The sequence below is a fragment of the Chionomys nivalis genome, chromosome 19 (assembly GCF_950005125.1).
Source record: "Chionomys nivalis chromosome 19, mChiNiv1.1, whole genome shotgun sequence".
Lineage (NCBI taxonomy): Eukaryota > Metazoa > Chordata > Mammalia > Rodentia > Cricetidae > Chionomys > Chionomys nivalis.
Genome location: NC_080104.1, coordinates 7989070 through 8004158, shown reverse-complemented (window position 1 = coordinate 8004158; position 15089 = coordinate 7989070). Strand labels below are relative to the sequence as shown.

The following is a 15089-nucleotide window of genomic DNA, read 5'->3' as shown; positions in this document are numbered from 1 at the left end:
AAAATCAAAGAAGAGAAAAGAAAGGAGGGAGGGAGGGAAAGAGGAAGGAAGGAAGGAAGGAAGGAAGGAAGGAAGGAAGGAAGGAAGGAAGGAAGGAAGGAAGGAAGAAAATGTAGGGGCATCCTGACTGTGCACCGGCACAAAGTCTTGTGGACTAGTTCCAGTAGTTCCAGGACAGGCTCCAAAGCTACACATAGAAACCCTGTCTCAGAAAACAAAACAAAAAGAAAGAAAGGAAGGAAGGAAGGAAGGAAGGAAGGAAGGAAGGAAGAGAGAAAGAGAGAGAGAAAGAGAGAAAGAGAGAAAGAGAGAAAGAAAGAAAGAAAGAAAGAAAGAAAGAAAGAAAGAAAGAAGAAAGAAAGAAAGAAGGAAGAAAGAAAGCCGACGGTGGTGGCACACACCTTTAATCCCAGCACTCGGGAGGCAGAGGCAGGCGGATCTCTGTGAGTTCGAGGCCAGCCTGGTCTACAAAAGCTAGTTCCAGGACAGGAACCAAAAAAGCTACAGAGAAACCCTGTCTCCAAAATCAAAGAAAAAAAAAGAAAGGAGGGAGGGAGGGAGGGAAAGAGGAAGGAAGGAAGGAAGGAAGGAAGGAAGGAAGGAAGGAAGGAAGGAAGGAAGGAAGGAAGGAAATGTAGGGGCATCCTGACTGTGCACCGGCACAAAGTCTCGTGGACTAGTATTTACCCACCAAATATAAGAGTTCCTAATGACATAGGAAAGAACTTACAATGCTAAGTGGAAAACTATCGGGATAAAATCTTACATATTATTTACATTATTATATGTGTGTATGTACTTATGCATACATTATAACCTCACTCTGTAAAAATGAGCTGGAGAAAAGACAGATCTGCATTTCAAGATGTATTTATTTCTGGTTTGGGGGTTATTGTGAATTTTTCTCTTAACCTGTATTATTAAAAGCTGGTTTAATAGTCATCTGTGACAGGAGTCAGCAAACATTTTCTGGAAAGAGTCAAGTAGTAGAAGTGTTTTTCACCACAAGCCACACAGTCCCTGTCACAGCCTCTCCTACTCAGCTGTGGTAACTTACTTACACGCCACTGCAGATGAAGTGGTGATGAATGGGTGAACACATTCCAATAAAACTTTATTGACAGAACCAGGAAGTAGCCCTGCTTTGTCTCATGACTGGTCATCACTGGCTGACCTCTGCTATACTGTTGTGTGTCAAGAAAGCAATGTTATTTAAGAATGCACACGGCTGATAGATCACTGCAGAGAAACCTTATCACCATGCTTCATTCTGGTACCCTGGCACTATAAAGCATCAGAAATTGAATTTATTGGTTAACGAATTAAGAACTTTTTAATTGTTATTTTGTGTGTATGGGTGTTTCACCAGCTTAGAGTATATGCACTTCATGCTTGCAGTGTATACAATGCCCCTAGAAGCCAGGAGAGGGTGTTGGATCCCCAGAACTGGAGTCACAGGTGGTTGGGAACCACCATGTGGGCACTGTGAGCTTATGGAGTGCTCTGGACATGCAGGTGGTACTTAGCCGCCCGGCAATGCTCTAACTGGAGACTCTCTGTGAGGGAGACTGATAGTTCACAGTAGATGTGGTCACCCACATTTCAGTCTTTCTTGACAAGGCCACCATATCAAGCTCTCTTCCATGTTTCCCTTTTCTTTATCACAGCCCTGCAGCCTCTCAGACGTCTCCTCCTTTTTCAAACGTAACACAGGATGACTAGCAAAAAATAAAAATTCTTTGCTTTTGTTTTTGTTTTCTCCAGATTTTCTGAAGCAAAGGCTCTGGGAGAAAGTATAAATCAAACGAGAAGTAAAATTGGTAAGCAGATGGTATTCTGGACACTTCTTTCACCATTTCCCAGTGGTGGTACTGTGCCTTCTTCATATAGCCACGAAGTCTCGCTTGCATCCCTGCCCAGGGAGTCATGGCACACACTTGGCAAGGTGCTTTGTGTGTGTCTGTCCTGAGCTGGTACCGGGTGTCTTGCTGGCCCGGCATACCCCAGTGAGAGAGTTTCGCTTCCGCCTGTTTTAGCAGTAGCCCAGCCTGTCATGGCCGTGCAGTTACAACAGCACTGTCTCGTATTTCCAAGGGTCGTGAAGCACTGCTGCACTGCCCAGAGCTGCTGCTTGGCATTTTTGGCACTCGTGTACTTTCAGCGCCATCCTTAAAGCCAAAGCCAGAAACCCGGAAAGAGCCAGTGCTCCTCTCCCAGCCGCAAGCTTCCCCGTTCAGATGAGCTTGTCTGGAAGAGAGCGCTTAAGGCAACAGGCAAACTTAAAAATGCACACGCCTCCAGTCTTTTTCAAAGCAAGAGGAAAATGTCTTTTATCCTAAGCTACAAAATACAACCAAGACCCACCTCTCTGACAGAGCAGCTTCACAGAGGGGACCCTTCTGCCTCTGTGCTCCAGAAAGCAACTGTTGCCTGTTTGCGACTGGTCCCTGGGTTCCTTCTTGCCCCTTCTGTCCCTCAGAAGCCACTTTGAGTGCTCCCTCTGTAACTGTACAAGAAAGAGCTGCGGAGCTTGACCCTAAGCCACACCTACACTGAGAGTCTCTGTGTCCCATCTGGAGCCCAGGAGCTAGGATGGCTGTGATGGGTGGTTTTCATTCTCAGGTTTACAGAATCTGATAGCACCTAGGAAAGGAGTTGCAATAAGGAAGTGTCTAAAACAAGTGGTCTGTGGATGTGTGTGTAGTGAGGGTTGGGGTTGTCTTGATCACATCAGTGGGTGTCCACTGTGGGTGGAACCACTCTCTAGGATTAGGTCCTGGGCTATGGAGGATGGAGAACATGGGCTAAGGAATAAGCACATTTGCATTCATCTCTCTGCTCTTGAGTGCGGATGTGACAGGACTTGGTACTTTAAGTTCTTGTCACACGGACTCCCTTCTGTGATGGACTGTGACCTGGCATTGTGAGCTGAAATTAGCCCTCTCTCCCCTAAGTTACTTTTGATCGGGACATTTTATCAAGCCACAGAAACGGAACTGTGATAGATGGGGAAACTAATTAAGTTGAAGTTTAGCAACACCTGCGGTGGTGGAGGTAAAGAGAGGTGCGGAACTGGCAGCACCTGCAGAGTGAAGGAGTACTCACCGCAAGGCAGCCTTTATCGGGTGTCTCTGATGCTTCTCCCGCCTTAAACAGCTTAGCGGTGATAAGACTCCATATTAGACCTTGTGTCTAATGAACACATGTGTATAACAGTACATTGATATTTATAAATGGTTTCAGAGCTTTGGTAAGTCTCTCCTTATCATTATCAGCTATGTATTCATGCCAGGCCACAGTCAGGTGCACATGCCAGGTCCCTTTCTCCAGTCTGCTGTGCAAATGCGTCTTTGTAATAGAGAACAGCAGTGGTCCTGCCAATCCCATTTGTCACCTCTCAGATCCAGGTCACCTCCTTCTCAAAGGGGTTAGGAGGTGAGGACTACACTTGACCTATCCATACTGGATATGCATTTGTGATTAATATGAAAAGGATTCAGATATGCTATCAGAAGCCCTGGGCAAGGGAACGCCGGGGTTTTATTTCTCAGGAAACAGTGGTTAGAATTGACATCGGTGCTGAGATTTCGGCTTCCAGTTATACCAAGAAAGCAGCCAATAGAGATGTAAAAACAAAACCAGTATCCACGCTTCACAGCCGCCTTTCCAACTGCCTTCCTGATCCACGAGGACCAAGGGGGGCAGGCTGTGAAGACCCAGCCCGACTGCTGAGCAATGCCCTCGCAGTGTCCAGCCACAGGGAGGCCCACACTTCAGCATCATTCCCACGGCAGGTTAAATCTGAGCACATATGTAAAGTTTCTGAGAGGTGGGAGCACAGCACAGATGGGCCATGCCTTGGCTGGGGTGGTGACTCAGCTCTGCTGTCAGCACTGCTGCATCCCAGTTCTGGGCAGGCTCAGGTGCCATGGAGTACGCTTGTAATTGGCCCACGGAGAGAAACTACGGATCAACAAACCCATATGTTTAAACTTCAAGTAGCCTGGCCACTGCCTCCATTTTTCTCTGACATTGTGACCTACAGCTCTGTCTTGCGTTTCATCCTTAGAGATTCCTGGACACTTTATTTCACTAGTAGCCAAATAATATCAAATTTTATATGGTAAAACTTTCCTATTTTTTCCTTTCTTTAAGAAGCCAACTAATTAGGGGAATAACTATTGCCAGTACTAGAGAGACAGTTCAGTGATTAAGAGCACTTGCTGTGAATGAAAGAAGAGCTGAGTTCAAATCCCCAGTACTCATGTAAAAGCCAGATATGGCCATGGGACAAGAGGATCCTGGGAGCCTGCTGGTCAGCCTAGCCAAAGAGGTGACCCTCGAGAGTGAACATCCTTCAGGTTTAGTGAGAGACTCTGTCTCAAAAAATAAGAAAGAAGACACCTGATGCACAACATGCTTCCCCATATAGACACGCACACTCACACATGGATATGCATAGCACACACACGTGCATGTGTGCACGCGCGCACATACACTCACAAGCTCTTTTTGTCCTTCTTAATAATTTGCTTACATCAGCTTTGATCTTGAAATCAAAATTAGGAGAAATAACCAGTTTAGACTCTCCCTGAAAATGAGCAGGTCTTTGTCTCTGGGGGGAAGCAATGGCAATTCTGTGTACCTGTCCCACACATCTGAATTGAGATACTCTGCAATTTTTAGTCACATGGATTATGTTTTAAAGACTTTTGTGTCCACTCTATTGCCATCCTCTCTGTCTATAAAAATGCCATTGAGTTCAAAATCTTGGGACAGTAGACAATAGACTGCCTTAGAGACTCACTTCTTAGAGTCCTGGCATCTGTCTTCCTGCCCCAGTATGCCACCATTGGCTACATCATCTCTGGCAACAAAGGACAGTGAACGGCTACACCCTGGCCAGGTCCCTCCTGTACCAGACCAGGAACCAGCTGGTTAGTAGGTAGATGAAGCGGTTTGACTGTCAGTTCAGGAACCTGTTCCCCCACTCCAGGCTCCTTTAAGCCAGAAAACAATGGAAATGGACATGGCAGGGGCTGGTCCTCACAAGCCTGTGCTGCAGTCAACACTTGGGGGAAGGGTTTGGTTGTGGCTCAGTAGCACAGTGCTTTCCTGGTGGCTGATGGGCCCTGTATTAAAAAAACAAAGTTAACAGAGAATGTAGCAGAAGGTGCAATGAGCAAGGGTAAAGCAGAAGATGTGGACACCCAGGAAGCTAGCAGCGTGTTTGGGTGGGACATTCTTTTTTTCCCTCCAGATTCCTCTTTGACTGTTTCCGGCATGTGGTTGGGACCCAGGAAACCATCACTAAGTTCCATCTCCCTCTGCCTCTCAAGGGCAGGTTCTCCTCCGTCCTCCAGCTTTGGGTCTGCTCTGTCAGTGAGCACGCTCTTGAGCTTCACTCTCGGACCTACCTCCTGTGTGCTGGCTTTTACCATTGTATCCAAAGGAAAGAAATAGCAACGCCCGACTCACTTTAATAGATTATAATGAGGAGGCCCTTTAACGCGTTTTTCATGCTGGGCAGTGATGGCGCAAACCTTTAATTCCAGCACTCAGGAGGCAGAGGCAGGTGGATCTCTGTGAGTTCAAGGCTGGCCTGGTCTACGAGAGCTAGTTCCAGGACAGGCTCCAAAGCCACAGAGAAACCTGTCTCAAACATTTTCACGAGTATTTATTTGATGTGTGAGCATGCTGTGGCAGACATGTGGAGGTCAGGGGACAGTTTGTGCAACCCAGTTCTCTCCTTCCACCATGTGGGTCCCAGGACTGAACTCAGGTTGTCTCTCTGAGCAGCAGGCACCTTTAACCAGAAGCCATCTCTCTGGACCAATGTCAGTTTCTTAATCTCTTGGTTCTCAAAGAGGTCCTCACCACTGGCCCTTTGTGTTGCCAGCAATACTAACCAGTCTTTATGTAGAGAGTTATAGTTTGTTATTCTACCCAGCTACATCTACTGATCATTTCCTTTATGGTTTCTTCCATGTTTTTTAGACCGAGGAAGGGTCATTTTGACAGGGACTTCGTTGCTAAGTATCTGTTTAATACCTGTCTAAATATTTTTATAGTTTTTCTAGTGTTAACATTTTTGCATTGAATTCATTTAGGATTTACTGTGAAGTGTGCCATAAGCTGAAATGCAAAGTAGGCTATCCCTGAAATAGCCAGTTTTCCTGATACCTCTTCTGGTCCGTTTATTTGGTTGGCTGTTTTGGTTTGGTTTGGTTTGGTTTGGTTTGGTTTGGCTTGCTTTGCTTTTGGTTTTTCAAGACAGGGTTTCTCTGTGTAACCCAAGCTGTCCTTGAACTCACAGAGATCCACCTGCCTCTGCCTCCCAAGTTCTGAGATTAAAGACGTGTGCCACCACCACCGCTTGCCTTTACCTCTTCCATTTTAATGAAATACCTTAAAATAAAATGCTTTTTTTCCTAAGTAAACACTTTTGGGTCTTTCAGGAGGAGGCTAATGCGACTTGATCTCATCATAACAGACTGACCTGATGATTTCCATTCTCGGACTTCAGAGATAACTTGGCCAGCAGATAACATTTAGATATCAGAAAAAAAGCCCAGAGAAAAGTGTCAACCGCATGCCAGCCAGGCAGCTCGGGATGCCATGGGGACAGCAGCTTGCCTGAGTGGGTGGTCCCTCTGAGCTCAGCACTGTCTTTATTGCAGTCTTTAAATGCACAGCTTGGCTCAGCTTCCTGACCTACCCCCCAGAGTATGGAGGGAAGGTGTTCCCCTGTCTTTTGGCTGGAAGGGGAGTGATAGCAGGCCAAAGCAGGGTAAGGGCATTAATGGTGTTAGACAGGAAATCACACATAGCAGAGGATTTGCTGTGTTCCTACTCAACCATCTGAAAATAAATAAATCTTTTACTGAAGGGCACCCAATAGCTTTCAAAAGAGAAAACAGACAGGGCCAAGATAGCTCTGCCTTGCATGGCAGCCAATCCACTCATAGTAGAAACAGCCTCAGTCTCCTACCAGCTTCACTTAGTCACGTGACCTCTAGACCAGACCCTTCCTCTAGTTCAGTGTCTACGCTACAGCTCATTGAAACCTGTTGGAAATGCACAGCCGCTCAGTACAGCCGCTCAGCACAGCCGCTCAGTAGTCTGCCATTGCGCTTCACTTAAAAGGCAGAGATGCCATCAGACACATCCAGCCGCCACCTCCAATCAGGCCTCAGCAGACAAAAGCCCAGCCCAGTCAGTTTATATGGGAAACACAGTACAGCCCTGGGCAGCAGCCTGAGTGAAGCTTATAGGGTGGCCAGTGGCAAGAGAATTCAGCAGTAGCATGATGACATCCTAAAATCTGGAATTGTCTGAATGTCTGAAGGAAAAAAAGGAGACCACCATACCACCATGTGTCTGAGGATGTACTTAAGACCAGAGAGTCAGGGAGACTGCGTCCTAGGTACAGTGGTGATTGCTGTCATGTCCTGGGTGCAGATAAAAAAGCTGCATCTGAGGGAAGTTAGTTAGCATGCCACTAGTGTGCAGCAGGACCTCATGCTGTCATTTCTGGGTCTCTATCCCCCCTCCCGTTATCATGTCCTGGTCTCTCACCCCCTCCTGCTGTCATGTCCTGTGTCTCTCACCCCCTCCTGCTGTCGTGTCCTGGTCTCTCACCCCCTCCTGCTGTCATGTCCTGTGTCTCTCACCTCCTCCTGCTATCATGTCCTGTGTCTCTATCCCCCCTCCTGCTGTTATGTCCTGTGTCTCTCACCCCCTCCTGCTATCATGTCCTGTGTCTCTCACCTCCTCCTGCTATCATGTCCTGTGTCTCTATCCCCCCTCCTGCTGTCGTGTCCTGGTCTCTCACCTCCTCCTGCTGTCGTGTCCTGGTCTCTCACCCCCTCCTGCTATCATGTCCTGGTCTCTCACCCCCTCCTGCTGTCATGTCCTGTGTCTCTCACCCCCTCCTGCTGTCGTGTCCTGGTCTCTCACCTCCTCCTGCTGTCGTGTCCTGTGTCTCTCACCTCCTCCTGCTATCGTGTCCTGTGTCTCTCGTCCCCCACCCCTGATGACCTCCTGCTGTCGTGTCCTGGTCTCTCACCCCCTCCTGCTGTTATGTCCTGGTCTCTCACCCCCTCCTGCTGTCGTGTCCTGTGTCTCTCACCCCCTCCTGCTGTCATGTCCTGTGTCTCTCACCCCCTCCTGCTGTCGTGTCCTGTGTCTCTCACCCCCTCCTGCTGTCGTGTCCTGTGTCTCTCACCCCCTCCTGCTATCATGTCCTGTGTCTCTATCCCCCCTCCTGCTGTCATGTCCTGTGTCTCTCACCCCCTCCTGCTGTCATGTCCTGTGTCTCTCACCCCCTCCTGCTATCATGTCCTGTGTCTCTCACCCCCTCCTGCTGTCGTGTCCTGGTCTCTCACCCCCTCCTGCTGTCGTGTCCTGTGTCTCTCACCCCCTCCTGCTATCATGTCCTGTGTCTCTATCCCCCCTCCTGCTATCATGTCCTGTGTCTCTATCCCCCCTCCTGCTGTCGTGTCCTGGTCTCTCACCCCCTCCTGCTGTCATGTCCTGTGTCTCTCGTCCCCCACCCCTGATGACCTCCTGCTGTCGTGTCCCGGGTGGTCTTGTGCTGGTGTCCGCTGCTGCTGCTGAGTGTTCTCATGTCATCAGCTGTGACACAGCTGATAACAGTGCTCTATAGTGCTCCTTCCATCTCCAGCTCTTCCAGTTCTGAGTGGTGCCAGCCTCTCCTGTGATGTCCCATTTGGGGCTGAGCAGTCATAGCCGCTGTTCTCAGCATTTCTTCAGGCTCTGCTGCCGGACGAGGCTGCTCGGACTCAGGCCAGCTCTGCCCCGCTCTTGCCATCCTTCCTGTACTGACACAGGAGCATGAAGAGGTCTCCACAGCCTCGTCATCCTTGCGTCTGGGAACCATCGTGGAGTAGAATGAGGGGAGGGGGCTCACACACACACACTGCAGTGCGGCACTGGCCTAGCTGATCCGCAGAACGCTGACTCATGACGAAGGGTGGGCAGCATATACAACAGGGATGTGTTTCAGCCTGGACCAGATTGGCCAGAGCACTAGACTATAAAACTATACTATAGACTAGTGAGGGCAGCCACAATTTAAAACTCAGATGTTGCTTATTTCTGGAATTTTCTCTTTAATATTTTTGTATGATGGCTACCTGAAGATAACAGAAGCCTCAGAAATCGAAGTGAAAGGTGGAAGTAGGAGGAAGAGGATTGTCTGAGCATGGGAACGGAAACACCTTCTTCCTCCTTGCCTGTGCCGTCTCTCCAGCGGGTGCAGCCCCGTGCAGTCATCCATATCTCTTTCCATCCTCGACACATGTGTAGCTAGATGGTAGCTAGGTAGGTAAGTGGGAGGCCAACGTTATGATAGACAAATAATATGGGTATAGAGATAGATGATAGGTAGAAGATTGGTTGGTTGATAATAGAGGTAGACAGACAAACTGACAAACAGCTTACAAATGAGACTATCCACGTGTTGCTCCATACTGTTTTCTCAGTGAACCATTTATAAATGGGTGTCACATTTGGTTTTGGTGGTGAATTAAGTGATCCATCAAACGACTTGTGTATGACAACTATTTCAGCCCCCATTTTTCTATAAAACCATTGCATGCACTTGTGTATAGAGATGTTAGTGTGGGGGGGCGATATCAAGATATAGCAGGAAAGGCAGAAACAGTATTATTCATGTTTAATTTTCCCAAGTCCCTGGTTGTCAACCCAAGGGGCTGCGTTGACCTATCCCCCCTCAGTGTGCCGCAGCACCATTTCCTGTGCGGTTACTTGAATGTGACAGTATCAGCCGTGGCAGTTCTCCCAGCTGGAGAACAAAGCTCTGGCTCGTCATTGTTGTTTCAATTTGCATTTCCCAACAGCTGGCCTTTTTCATGGGTCGTGAGGTTCCTCTGTGGGTCACTGTGGCTCTCCGTGTGTTCTGGGTGTCGGCCTTGGTCTGTGGAACAGGTAGCTGTTCCTCTGTGGGTCACTGTGGCTCTCCATGTGTTCTGGGTGTTGGCCTTGGTCTATGGAACAGGTAGCTGTTCCTCTGTGCGTCACTGTGGCTCTCCATGTGTTCTGGGTGTTGGCCTTGGTCTATGGAACAGGTAGCTGTTCCTCTGTGCGTCACTGTGGCTCTATGTGTGTTCTGGGTGTTGGCCTTGGTCTACGGAACAGGTAGCTGTTCCTCTGTGCGTCACTGTGGCTCTCCGTGTGTTCTGGGTATTGGCCTTGGTCTATGGAACAGGTAGCTTTTCTTCTGTGGGTCACTGTGGCTCTCCATGTGTTCTGGGTGTCGGCTGTGGTCTATGGAACAGGGAGCAGATGTTGTCTTCCAGCCTGGACCTTATTTTAATTTTCTCTAAAGAGTTTTGGAAGAAACTTGAGATAGTTGCTTTTCTCTATTTACTAATAAAAAAATTTAAAGTATTGTGGGGGTTGTGATTGAGACTTGTTTACCTATTTTTTAAAGTTATTCTAAATTGGGAAGCTATTTACTCTACCTCACCGTAACACGGCAGTCCCCATAAACGGCATGGCAAAGACTGTCAGTAAAACATTAAGGGAGCTGGTGGATTCCCATGAGTTGCATTATAGTCAACAGCCACTATAAGAACAAATAACTCCATCATACAGATGGTTAAATTCATTGCCAGACCAGAGTTCAATGACTTTACTACTGAATTGTGAGTTTTACCACCAAGTAGACTGATTTGATTGATTTAACCTATAAAGAGAACATCATTCATCCCTGATACTTGAATGATTTTTAATGATTTGCATTTATTCGTGTATTTATTTTGTGCTCATGAGTCTCTGCCACAGCTCATGCATGTGGGGCAGTCAGAGAGCAGCTTGTAGGAGTCAATTCTCTCCTTCTGTCTGGGGGCTCAGGAGTCAGACTCAGGGGGTCGTCATAGTGGCAGGGACCCTTGCCCTCCAGACCCTCTCACCCACCCCCTTGAATAACGTTTGTGCTGTGTTTTGTTAAAAAAAAAAAAGCTTGTAAAGACCTGCTGAGGGGATGCTGAAGTCTACAAAGAATCCTGCTGAGTGGCTGGAATCCAGTGGTCACTCTTCAGCAAGCACTGGTGTGCCTGAACGTTCCGTCCTTAGAAGGCACATGCAAAAGATTAAGAAGCAAGTACAGAAATGGATATTATGAAAAACAAGCTCAATAGACAAGAGACAAGTCATAAAACATATCGATTGCTTGTACCAGCAATCTAAGGCAAGATTGAGGTCCATGCTTGAAGACTGCAAAATAGTCTATACCTTAATGAGAAGAGTGTGATGGGTCTAGCTTCACCTCAACCCATTGAGAGATCTAGAACAACAACATGAGGGCTGGAGAGATGGCTCAGTGGTCAAGAGCACCAGTCTTGTGTTAAGACCCCTTTGGGGGTCAAATGACCCTTTTACAGGGGTTGTATATTAGATATCCTACATATCAAATATTTATATTATAACCCAAAACAGTAGCAAAATTACAGTTATTAGGTAGCAATGAAAACAATTTTATGGTTGGGATCTCTACAACATAAGGCACTGTATTAAAGTGTTGCAACATTAAGAAGGGCAAGAACCATGATCTGGAAGTTCACTGAGGTGTACAGAACCCAGAGCCACCGCTTTGGCTAGACTGAGTTGGCTAGTGAGCTCCAGGGATCTGCCTGCCACTGATCAAGAGGTTTGCTAGACTTCAGCATCATCTTAGCATGTGTTTATGAGCTCAGGAACCCACCGGGGCTGTGGTTATCTGTGCAAGATCAGGCCAACCAGGTCAGGCAGCCTTCCAGCAGACAGCGCTAATTGAACTCAGCAGGTGAGAGAGAAAGATAGTGAGAGGGGTAGGGGGCACACATTGGGAATGTCTGATGGGGAGTGGATATGATCAACTATATGATTGTCAAATAATAAATGAAATATACTCTATTTTTAAAAGATTTTGGTCAGTTGGTGCAGAATTGGGGACTGTTCCAACCACCCCTCAACTGCCCAGCTGAAGAAAAAACAGACCCCTAATACACCAGCTAGGCCCCTAAGAAATCATTTTGTTTCCTCTGCTTCTCTCTTCCCTACCTCCAGGCCCAAAGAGTTAGCTCTTCTGTAGGGGACTTACTAACTGTGTGCTGTGGTGAGTTTTTATACGCAAGGAGAACAAAGAACAAGAAATGAAGCCTTTCAAGGCCCTTCAGTGGAGTACATGCTCTCACTGGTGGAGCTTCGTCTGCTAGTGCTGCCCATACTCTGAGAGCATGTGCTGGTCTGCTGAGAGACGCCGACAGGGCAGGCTGCCACTGGCACCTCATCCAGTGGCGGTCAGTAGTCAGTGTATATGCACCCCAGTTCTCCCTTTAGGGGTGACAGCTGTGGGCGGTGTCTCCAGTGCAGTGGCCGTGATGATGACTGGTTTGCTACTGCCCTCTTCACTGGTAGCCTGTCCGACACACTCCACTAACTCACGCTCCTTCTCGGTCTTTCCAGGGACCATGTCCCAGATGAATCACCCACACTAACCTGATAGCTGTCCCCACCCCTGCAACTTAGAAATGCAAATAAGAAGAAAAATCAGGGAGCAAGCTGAGCTATAGATGGAGCCACCTGACTTGAACTAAGGTGAGCTGAGAAGACAGGCTCCTGTGACAGCTCCTGAGGAGCTGTTGTCCTAGAACTGTTAATAATGGGGGTTCTGCTTGCTACCCAGGTCTTCCGTTCTGTCTTCTGGGCAGCTGTAGCTTACCCATCATCTGCCTTCATACCAGCATCTCAGGTGGTTTGCTGAGAGCCAGGTGGTAAATTCAGTTCCACAAGACACACCCACATTGTTAAAAATAACACCCCTCAATGGACGCTATTCTGGTGACCCTTGGAAAACAGATACCAGTAATTTCTGTAGTACAGAAAACAATTACGTCAAACATAATCTGTCCAGAAAACATCTTAGCTCCCTTCACCCCTGCCCCAGCACACAGCATTCTCACTAGAAATGCACAGCACGCTCCTCACGGACACCCGTGGGTGTGAAGAGAAGTGATCTGAGTCTTTACCGAGTATGAGGCGGACAGTTCTGTCTCGGGGACACAGCTCGAACCCCACAAAGGAAGCTGGAGCTTGTCTCCCTCACTTCTTCACTCCTTCCCCCACGTCAGCACAGCCCTGTCCCTCACCACGCATGACCCCTAATCAAGAGCAATTTCAGTTTGAAGCCCGTGAAGCCCCATGGGATGAAGAACAATCCTAAGATTCCTTGGACGCTTCTCTGGCCTCCCGGTGCTGACCAAATCTGGATCAGGTGTGTTGGTTTTGGATCCCATGAGGCCTGGCCAGCGTGGCCAGTAGAGTGCTGTCTGCAAAATATTAGCTTTTGATATTTTTTAAGAAGGGTGAAAAGGAACACATTCAACCAGATTTCATTTCTTCAGCATTTTGTGAGTTGGGGTTGGCATGCGTCAGGAACATAATCATCTTGACTGTTTGAAAGAATGTCGTGCCTTTCCCAGTTTGCACGGCCTTCTTGCCCCAAGAAGCCACCCTGCTCTTGTTCCTGGAGGGGTGACAGCTCTGAAGGAAATTCTCCCGATGACTCCCACATGTCTCAGACACCGCCAGCCCACAACAGCCAGAGCTGTCCCTCGTTTTTATTCCCGAAAGACCATGGCCAAAGTCCTTCTGGCTTTGCCCCTGGAAATTAGTTCGCTCGTTTCAAAATAAGTCTCCAGATGGTTCCTGAGAGGTCCTTCCCCTAAAATATCCTGAGATTTGTGCCCAGAGTCCTTCCTCACTGGCTTCCATGTTCACTTCCATGCAGCAAGGGCTGCCACCTGCTGGGAACACTGGCCTCTGGTGATGCCATTGCTGGTGGCACCACAAGGACCAAAGACCTAATAATGTCCCTGGTCACCACGTCTGATGAAACCAAGCAGATTTCCTAAATGCTTGCGTATTCTGAGGATGCTCCCAGAGAATGGCACGGGGCGCACGGAGGGCTGTGGAGTGCTTCATCACTGCCTTGTCCTCGGGACCCTACCTGATCTCAGCTGGATGGGTCTCACTCGCATTGGGTTGGGAATCCAAGCTCCTGTTAACATATCCACACTCTCCTTGACATTGTACTTGTAGCCCCGGGCAAGATGGTGCATAAATCATTTTCCAAAACTAGGAACTCATCCAGGCAGGGTGATGTATGCCTTAAATCCCAGAACTCAGGAGGCAGAAGCAGGTGGATCCCTGTGTCTTCAAAGCCAGCCTAGTTTATATAGAAAGTTCCAGGACAGCTCCAGGTAGGCCCTGGCTTAAAAAAATATATAAAAAGAAAAAGCCAGTATATCCTGTTCAGAATGCTCATAAACAGACAGACCCAGGTCGCCATGGGTCATAGTTTCTTGTGCCAGCTCATTAAGTCTTCCTGTTCTTATGACTGCCTTCATACAGCTGCAAGTGAGACCGAGTTCAGGCCTGTCCATCTGTCCTGCTCATCACCCGCCATGGTCCCCTTCCTTTCCCAAGGTGCTGAGCCTCTCCACCCACATTAAAATGCTTCCCAAGAGCAGAGCAGATGTGTGTGGACACAGGCAGAGGGTTAGGACGTTAGATCGCAGGGCTACAAGCCCGGAGGATGGGGGACCAGAGAGGTGTTTGCTGCAATTCATGCTATAAAGGCAGCCTGAAGACAGAATTTCGTCTACTTTGGGGGCACTTCCAGTCTTTTATTTTCTGTTTTGCTTAATGTCTTCAACTCATCAAATGAGGCCTACAGCCAGCTAATGGAAGTAATCAGCTCTACTTAAAATCTGGTGTGTGTGTGTGTGTGTGCTATATGTACATGTTTGTGAGGGGGTGTGTACATGTACATATAAGTGCACATTTGTGCATGTTCTTGTGGAGACCAGAGGTCTATGTTAGGTGTCTTTCTCGATTGCTTTCCACTGTTTCTTTTTTAGGACATGGTCTCTCATTGAGCCTGGAGCTCATTGATTTAGTGAGGCTGACTGGCCTGTGGAGCCCAGTGAATCTCCTGTCCCCACATACCCCTTTAACACTGGGCTCACAGGCACACACCGCCACACCCCACTTTTACAAAC

At 48.0% G+C, this 15089-nt stretch overlaps 1 protein-coding gene across 1 annotated transcript in view; it reads left to right on the top strand.

Moving 5' to 3' along the window:
• The window catches only part of Kif6 (kinesin family member 6), a 312499-nt gene that overhangs the window by 239682 nt on the left and 57728 nt on the right, over positions 1–15089 (top strand). The window contains exon 15 of the mRNA XM_057751369.1: positions 1765–1820. Coding sequence (XP_057607352.1) covers positions 1765–1820 — 56 coding nt within the window. The remainder of the gene's footprint in view (positions 1–1764; positions 1821–15089) is intronic.